This window comes from Bubalus kerabau, chromosome 3 (assembly GCF_029407905.1).
Source record: "Bubalus kerabau isolate K-KA32 ecotype Philippines breed swamp buffalo chromosome 3, PCC_UOA_SB_1v2, whole genome shotgun sequence".
In the NCBI taxonomy this organism is placed as follows: domain Eukaryota; kingdom Metazoa; phylum Chordata; class Mammalia; order Artiodactyla; family Bovidae; genus Bubalus; species Bubalus kerabau.
This window is the reverse complement of record NC_073626.1, coordinates 127,061,665-127,074,002: the sequence shown is the minus strand read 5'-3', so window position 1 is coordinate 127,074,002 and position 12,338 is coordinate 127,061,665. Positions and strand designations below refer to the sequence as shown.

General features: G+C 38.2%; 1 protein-coding gene across 9 annotated transcripts in view; it reads left to right on the top strand.

The window, feature by feature from the left end:
• CLASP1 (cytoplasmic linker associated protein 1) overlaps window positions 1-12,338 on the top strand; it is a 269,278-nt gene that overhangs the window by 174,142 nt on the left and 82,798 nt on the right. For all 9 annotated transcript variants that reach the window (XM_055572932.1, XM_055572928.1, XM_055572931.1 and 6 more), the window contains one exon: window positions 9,415-9,522. In XM_055572932.1, the coding sequence (XP_055428907.1) occupies window positions 9,415-9,522 (108 nt within the window). The remainder of the gene's footprint in view (window positions 1-9,414; window positions 9,523-12,338) is intronic.

The window sequence follows — 12,338 nt, the reverse complement described above, 5'->3', positions numbered from 1 at the left end:
GCTCCAGTGTGCTATCTATAGCGTGTCACTCTGAGCCCACACTGGGAGGAGCATCCCTGTGAACCTCGTAGGTGACTCATCTCAGGTTTTGTCACTCCTGAAGCACCACCTCCACTTGATTCCTCCTCTTCACTTTGTGCTTTTGTGGGCCTTTCAGGATTGACCTTTCCTCTTGTAAACATAAGTTTCAGTGTCAATTGGCAATGCAGGTTAAAGGCTGGTAAAGGTTTTTTAGCAGGTAATTTCTAGATGCTAAAAAAAAAATTGTTTTCTCTCCCTTGAAGCTACTGAATTATATGATACTGTTTCTGTTTGTCCCACTGATGCCAGCCCCATTCGTTCATTTACCCTCATTCATCCACTCATCAACCTGGGTTAAATGCCTTCTCTGTGCTCTGTTCTCTGGGACACACAGGAATATAACTGGTGGAAGAAATACACATCCCCATATCCACTTTGTTTTCTCTTTGTGTTGATCTCAAGAGGCTCTTTCTGATGTTTGATTCTTTTGAATTTTAGACAGAGCTCTTCCTGTCAGTACAGTTCTTTGATTAGCACATGATAGACATGATCAGTTTTGCAAAGTCTCTAGATAGTAAGCATGATGTTTCAGATAATTGAAATATAGAGTTATCTCATTTGCGTAAGGTAATGGCTTAGACTCAGCAACCCTCAGGATAGTGATTTAACAATTAGGAACTGCTAGATTAAGTTCCTGTGTTACATTTAGCCCCTCTAAAGTCCAGCCAGCAGAGTAGACTGGGTTTTATCTTGAGATGTGCAGCTCACAGTGCTTTTAATTCATATACTACTTTTTAAGAAATTCACAAAGGAAAAGTTCAAATGAAATTTTTAAAAGACATGTAGTCTCAAGATCAGTGTTCTTTAATTTTATCTCATCATAAAAATCTCCTAGAATCTTGCTTACAAGAACAGAGTCCTAGGTGCTGCCCCTTAAAAATTCTGATTAAGTTTGGAACAAACAAGGAACCTGAATTTTCAACAAGCTCCACTGACGGTTCTTGGAGTTGGATAAGCTTTTGAAATGAGAAGCTTCCAAAATGAAAAATGGACAAAAGGCCTGTGTCACTCTAAGCCCGCCATTGTGATAGAAGACTGAGGCTAGGTGTGGTTTTCTTCCAGTTTTTAGTTGAAACAAGTCATTTTATATTTCTTTTTCTCCAAGAAAGAATCTTAAGTATTTCCTCAGCCTAGATGGACAGGGAATAGAGTAGGATACAATAATAATGCAGGTGAGACGGAAAGTTAGAGACATGATGTGGGAATTTCCACATTTTTTTGCAGAGTGCCCTGGTTGATTTCATATCCCTCTATGAGAGAATGGAAGTCAGCCTGTTATTCCACCCAGCAGTGGAGATTTTACACTTTTTTTTGTCCTTCAGTTTTCTTTTACCTGTCTTTTACCTTTAGTTTTCTTTTACCTGTTCAGGGTAAGGTCAGAGGGTTGCTTGCTCAGTTATTGTGCTGGAAGCTGAGGACAAGAAGTCTCTTTCTGGTTCTCCTTCTGGTAGGAAAGTGGAGGATGATCTGCGGGCCCTTAATCATACAGAATTCAGAATTAGCCGAATCCCATGTGCCTCAGCTTTGGTCCCAGGGCCATCCAGGCTGTCACAGCGCTGGCTGGTCAGAGCCTCCAGCCTTGTGTGATGATGAGATGGAAAATAGAGGCTTTGGGAGCCCTTTCAGTTGTCATTTCTCTCTGTTTCAGCTGTGAAATTTAGCAGGCTGCTTAGAAAAGCTCCATAACCGTGAACACCACTTAGCATCTTGTCAAGTTTCCTGTCTGAATTTTTAGGATCATTTTGAGTCTTTTGAAAATTTGTTAATATGTGTGTTGACTATCTGTTACGGTAGCTCTTAGGACAAGCACTAGATACTTGCGTCAGGAGGCAGAAATTTAAATCTGCAGTTGGAAGCTCTGAATTCAAAATTCAGACAATACATTTGAAGCCTGGTGACTCCCTTGTTACAGTAATTGAGAAAAATAAATATTCTCTGGAAGTTCGTTATCGCACACATGAAGTAGCTATCCTGACATTTACGACTAATCAGAAAAATGTTTTTTGTGAAGAACTCAAAAGCTCAACTTTTGAACAAAAATTTATTTCCAGGTCATCTTTCAGTGTTCAGTGACTTGGAGGATTTGGAAGAAGAAAACATTGATATTATCTGTTTTGCCATTTGTGAGAGAGTTTATAATCAATCACCATTGACCCTTGAACAGCATGGGCTTGCAGCGTGTGGGCCCACTTGTAGGTGGATTGTTTTCAGTAAGCATGCAGTCCTGCATGGTCTGCACTCAGTTGCTCTGCAGATGTGGAGGCAGCTGTGGGACTTGAGCATATGTGGACTAGCACATCCCAGCAGGCCTCTGGAACAGTCCCCACAGGCACAGAGGCCCCTGCAGATACTCAGCTTGTGAAGAAAATGAATGATTCTCATCTTATCGCTTGCTTTTTTTTTTTTTAATTTAACTGCTGGGTTCAGGAAAAGTATTATTCATAGTTTTTTCCAAAATAATTTAAAATGAAGAGTTAAAGTACTTAAAAAATAACTTCAGTGACCTGTGGATACTGATGACTTAACTGAGAATAAGTTTCAGAGAATAAGTTATCATATGTTATTAAATGTTATTAAATGGTCAATGGCCATGCTTAACTATTGGTGATTTTCGTTAAGATTACATGATTAAAAAAAGATTCTGCAGCCTTGTCTGCTCTTTAGGAAAAGAAACTTAGATTTTGGTTCCATTTTACTGGGAAATAAAACATTTGGTATTGCTGTATATTTATCCAAGCAATTTTAAGTGATTAGCCTTTTTGCACAATGAAAAAATGTGCCTATATATAGAAATAAAAATGTTAAACTTCTTTTACTTTTATCTTTAAAAAATATGATGAAAGTTATTTTTGTAGAGAGATACTTAGAGGTAGCAAACTTACAAGTGCTCAACTTCCCAACTTTCTTTTACAAATGCCACGTGTGAGTGCAGTCGAGTGTTTTGTGCCCCAGCTAGTGAGTGTGAAGCAGTTCGTGGGCCTAGAGGTCCCAGCTCGAGAGTGAAATTTACGTGAAGGGCTTTGCATTCTCACATCTCCACATGGAGCTCAGGCAGGAGCACAGAGACTCGAATGATGGGAGGCTGTCGAATGATTTTTAACTGTCTTCGGCTAAGTTGAACGTGGGAGAACCATGCTTCCAAGTTAAACCAGTATACCCGGTTCATTTCCTGTCCTGAGGGCTTTTCTAAAAGAATGGCAGTGTGACTGGAAGCAGTTTTCAGCAGCACCATTAAAAGGCCATGATATACAGGTGTTCTTTGATCCTTCCTTCCACATAAGTCAAAGGCTGCACTTCTCCAGGTCTCTGTTTTCCTATGGATCTGCTTTTTTTTTAGATATATGCATTCTCTAAATGCCTCTCTTGTGTCTCCTTCCAGAATTTCCCCCCCTAATATCCCATTTCAATATCTTTTACTTTTGCTGGCTTTTTTTTTTTTTCCACATCTTCTTTCTGTCTTTGTCAAAACACAGTATGAATGAATATGTCATTAACAGGTCATGGTATAGAACTGAAGTATATTTTTAGTTTGTTTATTGAATAGACTTTATTTTTCCTAAAGACTATAGACTATTTTATATCATCTCTTTAAAACATATGCAGGTATTTTTAGTAATATTGCCAAATTAATATAATTACTGAAACTAAACCTCTTCCAATAAAGGAAATATACTTCTTGTTATTGTTAAGTTGCTAAGTCATGTTAGACTTTTTGCAACCTCATGAACTGCAGCACGCCAGATTTCCCTGTCCTGTGTCTTCTGGAGTTTGCTCAAATTCATGTTCATGGAGTCAGTGATGCTATCTAACCATGTCATGGATAGTTTCATATATATATATATATCTGAGTACAATACAACAGAGGCCCTTTAAACTTCCAAAAACTGATTTTAAGGGTGCTCTGAGGTTTCTTATGTAATACCTCGGTGAGAGTTAAGAGTTATCGCTAAGACAGCATTTTAGCAGTACTATATATTCATGAAAAGGTGGGTTTGGGGGGAAAAAACCTTTTTATCTTCAAACTGACATGATCTCTCTCTTGACTTTGTCCCAAGCAAAGCAAAAACCAGTTTTCCCTAATTTGTAACTAAACTTTCTTCTCACACAAGTTGTGCTGTCAGTTTATCTTACCTGTGTTATCTGGAAACCCCAACCTGATGGATTAAAATGGTCTGCATGTACAGCTCCCAAGGATGCCTGACTGTAGCCAACACTGAACTTCTACAGAGAAAGCCACTCTCAAATCTGGTTTCTTAGAGTTCTCACAGATTAAAGTATGCCAAGTATGAGCTCATAGTCTAAAATTACATCTATGATGAGTGATAAACAGCAAAGCAAAAGAATAAAAACATAATTAATCTCTTTAATACTTAAGGGTCTTTTATATAATATAAAGTTGCTATACTTAAATGATTAAAAGAAATAAGAAACTTGTATATTTAGCACTATTCAGAATTCAGTAGTCTAAATGATCTTCCCAACTGAGAACAGATCACTCATCGCAGTGAAGCCACACATCTACATGCTTTTGCAAGAGCAGAAACCCTAGATGAGAGCCAAAGCTGGTTTGCATCTTGAGGTTTTGACTGAATCCTGGAGACCTGGGGCATTGCTATGAGTGTTTAGGGCATGGAGTGACAGAAAGTAAGCCCGAACCCACCCAAGACCTATGTCATCACTGGTGAACAAGAGGTTAACTCTACTAAATAGAAGAGGGTGAGGAAATCTACCCATTGGAACCTCAGTTACTAGGTGGAGCAGGGAAAGTTATCTTCCCTGAAAACCTGTAACCGTAAATTGGGTCTTCATGCAGATTTTTGCTCAGAATTTATGCTACTTTTGTTATCTGAAAAATCCAAATAGATAAGTCAGTTTAAAGTGGCTGTGAATTGCTTGTCTCCATAGGACACTAGCAGAAGCAAACATAGATCCTCATCAGAAGAACTCAGCTTCAGTATAGATCTTAAAGAGTTCCATAAAGTTCCAAGAAAGAAACCATTTTGTTGTCTTGATATTTAAAGAAATAAAAACTTGGAAAGACAAGCAGGGTAGTAAGAGGTTTAGCCCAGGCTAAATACTTTCTTTAAAAAAAAAAAAGTACTTTCAAACCTTATAGCTTTGAACATTCAAATATATGTACTGAATATTCAAATGAATGTACTGAGCAGCTCAGTACATCCAGGAGAATAATCTTATATCAGAAGGTGAAGATAAAGCATTTAATAATTTAATTTAAAAAACAAACATTTTTGACAAATTCTTAGCAATTGGGAATGAGTTTTCTTAACTTGTTGAAATATAGTTTTTATGAAATTCCAGAATTAAAAAAAAAAACAAAACTGTGGCTCAAGATAACAAAACCTACTTTGTACTCCTTTTTAGCATTGTGCTGTGTGTTCCAAAACAGCAGGTAAAGTAATTGAAGGGTAGAGTTTGAAGGGAGAAAACAGAAGTCTCATTTGAAGGTGGTTTTCTATTTAGATAATGCCAAATAATCTACAAGTAAATGGGTAGAATTAATTAACATTTAGCGAGATTCCTAGAGTTAAGATCAATATACAGTGGTTGTATTCTTCTTTGTGAACAAGTTAGGAGATATAATTTAATAAACTATATTCTGTATAATAAAAATAAGGCCCCTTTGAAGAAGTCTACAAAATTGTGTAAAGCTTTTGGAAAAAATTATAAAGCTTTATAGAAAAACACTGAAGAAAGTGATATAGAGAAAACAGTAACGAATGGAAAGTTTGATATCATAAAGCTGTCTTTTCCCAAAAAAATCAATCCCAGGTTCCACAATTCTAGTCAGATTTTCACCCCGTCTATTTATTGCATGTTCATATGCATATGCAAGAGAGCAATGATCTTAGTTTTCTGAATGTTGAGCTTTAAGCCAACTTTTTCACTCTCCTTCACTTCCATCAAGAGGCTTTTTAGTTCCTCTTCACTTTATGCCATAAGGGTGGTGTCATCTGCATATCTGAGGTTATTGACATTTCTCCCGGCAATCTTGATTCCAGCTTGAGCTTCATCCAGCCCAGCATTTTGCATGATGTACTCTGCATATAAATTAAGTGAGCAGGGTGATAATATACAGCCTTGATGTGCTCCTTTCCCAATTTGGAACCAGTCTGTTGCTCCATGTCTGGTTCTCACTATTGCTTCTTGACCTGCATACAGATTTCTCAGAAGTCAGGTAAGGTGGTCTGGTATTCCCATCTCTTTTAAGAATTTTCCACAGTTTGTTGTGATCTATATATACAGTGAAAGGCTTTCATGTAGTCAATAAAGCAGAAGTAGATGTTTTTCTAGAATTCCCTCGCTTTTTCTATAATACAATGGATGTTGGCAATTTGGTCTCTGATTCCTCTGCCTTTTCTAAATCCAGCTTGAACATCTGGAATTCTTCAGTTCACATAGTGTTGAAGCCTAACTTGAAAATTTTGAGCATTACCTTGCTAACATGTGAACTGAGTGCAGTTATACAGTAGTTTGAGCATTCTTTGGCATTGCCTTTCTTTGGGATTGGAATGAAAACTGACCTTTTCCAGTCCTGTGGACATTGCTCAGTTTTCCAAATTTGCTGGCATGTTGAGTGCAGCACTATCACAGCATCATCTTTTAGGATTTAAAATAGCTCAACTGGAATTCCATCACCTCTACTAGCTTTGTTCCTAGTAATGCTTCCTAAGGCCCACTTCACACTGCAAGATGTGTGGCTCTAGGTGAGGGACCACACCATCATGGTTATCCAGGTTATTAAGAGCTTTTTTGTATAGCTCTTCTGTGTATTCCTGCCACCTCCCTCCTCTTAATCTCTTTTATTTCTGTTTCTGTCCTCTATTGTGCCCATCTTTGCATGAAGTGTTCCCTTTGTATCTCTAATTTTATTAAAGAGATCTCTAGTCTTCCTGATTCTATTATTTTCCTCTGTTTCTTTGCATTGTTCAGTTAAGAAGGCTTTCTTACTTCTCCTTGCTATTCTCTGGAACTCTGCATTCAGTTGGATATATCCTCCCTTGTGTTAGTTGCTCAGTCATGTCCAACTCTCTCGACCCCATGGACTGTAGCCCACCATGCTCCTCTGTCCATGGAATTCTCCAGGCAAGAATACTGGAATGGGTTGCCATTCCCTTCTCCAGCGGATATCTTCTCTTTACTCCTTTGCTTTTCATTTCTCTTCTTTTCTCAGTTATGTGTAAGGCCTTGTCAGACGACCATTTTGCCTTCTTGCATTTTTTTTTCTTTGGGGATGGTTTTGGTCACCACAAAACTGTAATAGTGTAATTCCTATACAGTATTATAAACATCTGTCCATAGTTCTTCAGGCACTCTTTCAGATCTAATTCCTTAAATCTATTTGTCACTCCCACTGTATAATCATAAGGAATTTGATTTAGGTCATACCTGAATGGTCTAGTGGTTTTTCCTACTTTGTTCAATTTAAGCCTGAAATTTGCAATAAGGAGCTCATGATCTGAGGCACAGTCAGCTCCAGGTCTTGTTTCTGCTGACTGTGTAGAGAGAGCTTCTCCATATTCAACTGCAAAGAATATAATCCATCTGATTTCTGTATTGACCATCTGGTGATAGTCATGTGTAGAGTCATCTCTCGTGTTGTTGGAAGAGGGTGTTTGCTATGACCAGTGCATTCTCTTGGCAAAATTCTTGTTATCCTTTGACCTGCCTCATTTTGTACTCCAAGGCCAAACTTGCCTGTTATTCCAGGTATCTCTGAACATCCTACTTTTCTATTCCAATCCACTATGATGAAAAAAACATCTTTTGGGGGTGTTAGTTCTAGAAGGTCTTGTAGCTCTTCATAGAAGCATTGGACTTCAGCTTCTTTGGAATTAGTGGTTGGGGCATAGACTTGTATTACTGTGACGTTAAATGGTTTTCCTTGGAAACAAACCAACATCATTCTGTCGTTTTTGAGTCTGCACCAAAGTACTGCGTTTTGATCTCTTTTGTTGACTTTGAGGGCTACCCTATTTCTTCTAAGGGATTTTTGCCCACAGTAGTAGATATAATGGTCATCAGAGTTAAATTCTCCCATTCCTATTCATTTTAGTTCATTGATTCGTAGAGATGTTGATGTTCATTCCTGCCATCTCCTGCTTATCTACGTCCAATTTACCTTGATTCATGGACCTGGCATTCTAGGTTCCTATGCAGTATTGTTCTTTACAACATTGGACTTTACTTTCTCCACCAGACACATCTATACTAATTTTAATATAGATTCTAGAATTTTTAGGTCTTTCATTCAGTTCCTCTTAAAAGTCATTGATTCTTTCTAGCTTTCTTCTTCTTTTTTTTTTTAAATTAAGTGCCATGCTTTGTTTTATTGTTCCTTACCTTCATTTCTTGAACCTTTTTCAAGCTTTCGAATTTGTTTTCCTGTATTGCCTTTCTGCAGGTTTTCTCAGTTGATGAGGTACATGTGCTTTTGAACAACATAAGAAGCCATTGGGAGTTCAGATTGTTTTGTGTTTTCCCTATCAGTTTGGTATTCTGATTGAATTATGGAAGTTGAGCATTTTGTGTCCCTTTGAAAACAAAGAATCCCTGAATTTAAAAATTAATTTTTAATCCTTCTATTCTTACCATCAATGATTGATTGTTTATGAATTCATTTTTATATTGTTTCATGCTTTAATAATTGGTGTTAACACATTGCTTTATATACAGTGTCAAATTTTTTTCATAAATACTTATGACATTACATTATTTTTAGGTCATTTCTCTAGGTACTCCTAATATTGATTCTTTTAATAAACTTCATCTTTTGTAACCTAGAAACTTGCTGGCATACATGCTTTAAAATAGAAGTTTAATTCTATTTATCAAGACAATATTTATTGTCCAGGGTGCTGTAGTTTTTGTTGATTGCCAGGTTAAGAAGATTTTTTGTTTATTTGTTTGTTTTCCATTTACTCTTTTTTTCCCCTATAGTATTTTTTTGAAGATGACAGCTAATATTCTTTTCTGCTTTTGGAAATATGACAGATTATGTAGACAACAGGAGAGAGAATTTAATTTTAAAAAATTGTGGAAAAATTATTCAAGTGACTGTGAATATAGAATATGCTGAAATAGTTTAAACAAAAGCGCCTGATAGGTGCATGAGTACCTCTGGGGAGCTTCTGACATGTCTGTAGAATTTGTGTATACAGACCAGTACACATGTGCGTGTCAAGACCACACATGGGGAGACCTGCTCCCCGGAGGTGACTCAGCCCATGCCCCTTGTTTGCGGTCTGGGTGCTTTTCTGAGTGGGTCGCACTTACTGGAAACATTATGGAAGCACTGTTTGCTGTGTCCTCCAGGTCGGATCCGCACGCGACGGCAGAGCTCCGGGAGTGCCACCAACGTCGCCTCTACACCTTCCGACAGTCGGGGCCGCAGTCGCGCCAAAGTGGTCTCGCAGTCCCAGCGTAAGAAGTGTATTTTATGCTGTCTGTTATCTTAGTTTTATCCAACTTCTGCAGTTGGAAATTTGTATTATTTTTATCGACTTTAGAGGAAAAACACATTTTGGTGACGCTAAGACACTGAATGATCTTTATGTATGTTGGATAAGTTTACAGAATGGAGTATTCCAGTATCTAATTGTGTCTCCTTTCCAAGCGACTTACATTCTGTTTAAATTTTGTAAACAGTGAAATGTAGTTTCTCTTCTTCCCCTCAAGCCTGTCAAATTGAAATGTGTCTGGGCTATGACCCATTTTGCTGTTGATGAGGACTCCTGATGTAATTTAAGAACAGCACCCTGGAGGTGACTGCTCATGCTGAGGTCTCTTTCCAGTGGCAAGAAGTAAATCCATTCAGAGCTCCCCCTAGCCCGCTGTGCTAACACATCACCCTGCTCCTCTCTTCCTGCCAGTGTGGGCTCTTGCTTTTGCTCAGCTGCCCTCGCTTCCATTATTGCTTCTCTGTATATGTCAAGCCACTTGATTCTTAGCATCACCCGTGAGAGCACCCATGCATGGGATGAGCGTATCCTCATCCAGGATCCAGTCCTGATGTCTCACTTTCTGGCCCCATAGGCTTCCCTGTCTGTGCACATGGAGTGGGGCGGGTGTCAGGGTCCTCCTGGGCAGGGCAACCATGCCTGAGGAAGGCTGCCCTTCCCTCAGCAATGCTCTCATCAGCTGATGGTGTCTGCCTGGCTTGTGTAGAGAGTGGCTAGTCAGCAGCCAATCCTTAGTTCCTCTCATAGATGCTTAGAAGTTCTTTCTCAGCTCCTCCTGAATTTAGGTACTTTCTCAGGTCCCCTTGATAATTAAGAGTCCTCATGTTGAAACAAGCTTTTATTTTCTTTCTGAAAAGAAAGTGCAAAGTCAGTCATATTATTGGGAGGCTATACAACCCAGGCTTGTCTGATACAGAAGCCCATGCTTTTAGTGTCTTACACCATGCAGTACAACATAAGTTGTGCAGGTGTAGTTCAGAAACTTCTGCTTAGGGAGTAATATCCTGGCTCTGGTTGTTCTGTTGAACTCTAGTGATGCCTGGAGTCACAGATAGATATAATACTCAGGTCACAGGACTCATATCTTAGCACAAGGAAATTTTTCTTGACAGAAAATGTTTAGGACTCAGAGAATAGGTCAATATGTTTGAATTCAGTTGAATTAAAAAAATGTCTCAACCCTTTAGCTGCACAAGTTTATTTTCTTTCATGGAAAGAGTTGAACAGTGTTTTTTATGTTTTTATGTCTGCTATTCATTGGCATTGGTCTCTGCAGGGGTTCCTGCCCCTCACTGGGTCTTCTGCTTAAGAGGTGGCGAAAATAAAGTCCCTTCTGTAGTGGGAGATGATAGAGCTTTAATTTTCAGTGTTATAAAAATATTGCACCTTGCATTGGGGACCCATTTTAACTCTTCAGTTTTATTTTATTCCCCAAATTCCACTCACAGGAAAGAGACAACACCAGCAAATGATCAAGCCTGGACCTTAAACTTATAGATATAAATCAGATATTTTTAAAAAATTATTTTAATAGGAGGTAAATATGAACACATCTGTATATTTTACAAATGTAGATATACTAGCATTCATAGTTCAGGTTTAAGAGTAAGTAGATTTCATTAATATTAAATTTAGGACAACAGCATATTTTAAATAGCTGAGGATTTAACTATGTGAGGATTAATATTTAAATATTGAAGAATTTGGCATTAGACATTGTTAAGATGAAACTAGTTAGCAGCAGTTTCTTTCACTTTGTCGATGTTTATGGAGCCCTTCCTATGGTGAGCACCGTGTACCAGTGGTATAGAACACAGATGGTAAGTCACTTTCTGGAACTTCCTGGTGGTCCAGTGGTTGAGACTCCATACTTCCACTGCAGGGGCCATGGTCAGGGAACTAAGATCCTGCATGCCGTGCATGGCGGCCAAAAAAAAAGTAAGAAAAAAAAAGATGCCATCACTTCTGCCAGGCTGCTCAGAACTAGAGAGCAGGTGCCCCCCATGGGGCCGGCACTACCTCAGTCTTCCCTGTATCTCATCCACCTGCTCTGTGCCTGGCTCAGGGTAGGTTCATAAGTATTTTCATGTTTCATGGACAGATACAAAATAAATGCTAATACAGTATGATGTGTATAAAATAAAAACAAGTACAGAAGTAGACTAGGAGGAATAAGACCTAGGAAAAACAGCTTTTGCTAATGTGTTTGTAAACAAACCCATTTGTGCTATGTTGCATGCTGACCTCTGTATTGTGTTATTGTCTTTTAATCCACTTTTTGCCTGTCCTTTGGTCTGCTCTCATAACCCAGGATCCAGATCTGCTAATCCTGCTGGTGGTAAGACATTTCTCTTCTTGCTGGTTTTTTGTTTGTTTGTTTTTTGCATTTTCCCTCACCCCATGTGCCTCGCACAATATTAATTTCTCTCTTTATTATGAGCTTAATCTTTCTCCATTTTTTCTGTATGTTCAAATTCTAGAGTTTGAAATGGATTTCTTTTCTCCTTTTATACAGCCTAATAGTTTGTGTGCTCAAATTTTATGGGCAAAATTAATAGATCCTAAAATAGGTTCTTCATGATAATGTGTATTGATAATTTTTATAATGAATTTCACTTAAATTGTAGTTAAGTCATTAAAAAGTACGAATTTTGGTAAGTAGTCATCTTGGTGTTTCATTTGAATTATGGAGGGGCATGTGTGTGTAATTTCCAGGTAAGTTTTATTTCAAAGGTTTCTACTGTCCGGATCATTCTTATTCTTCTGCATAATAATGTG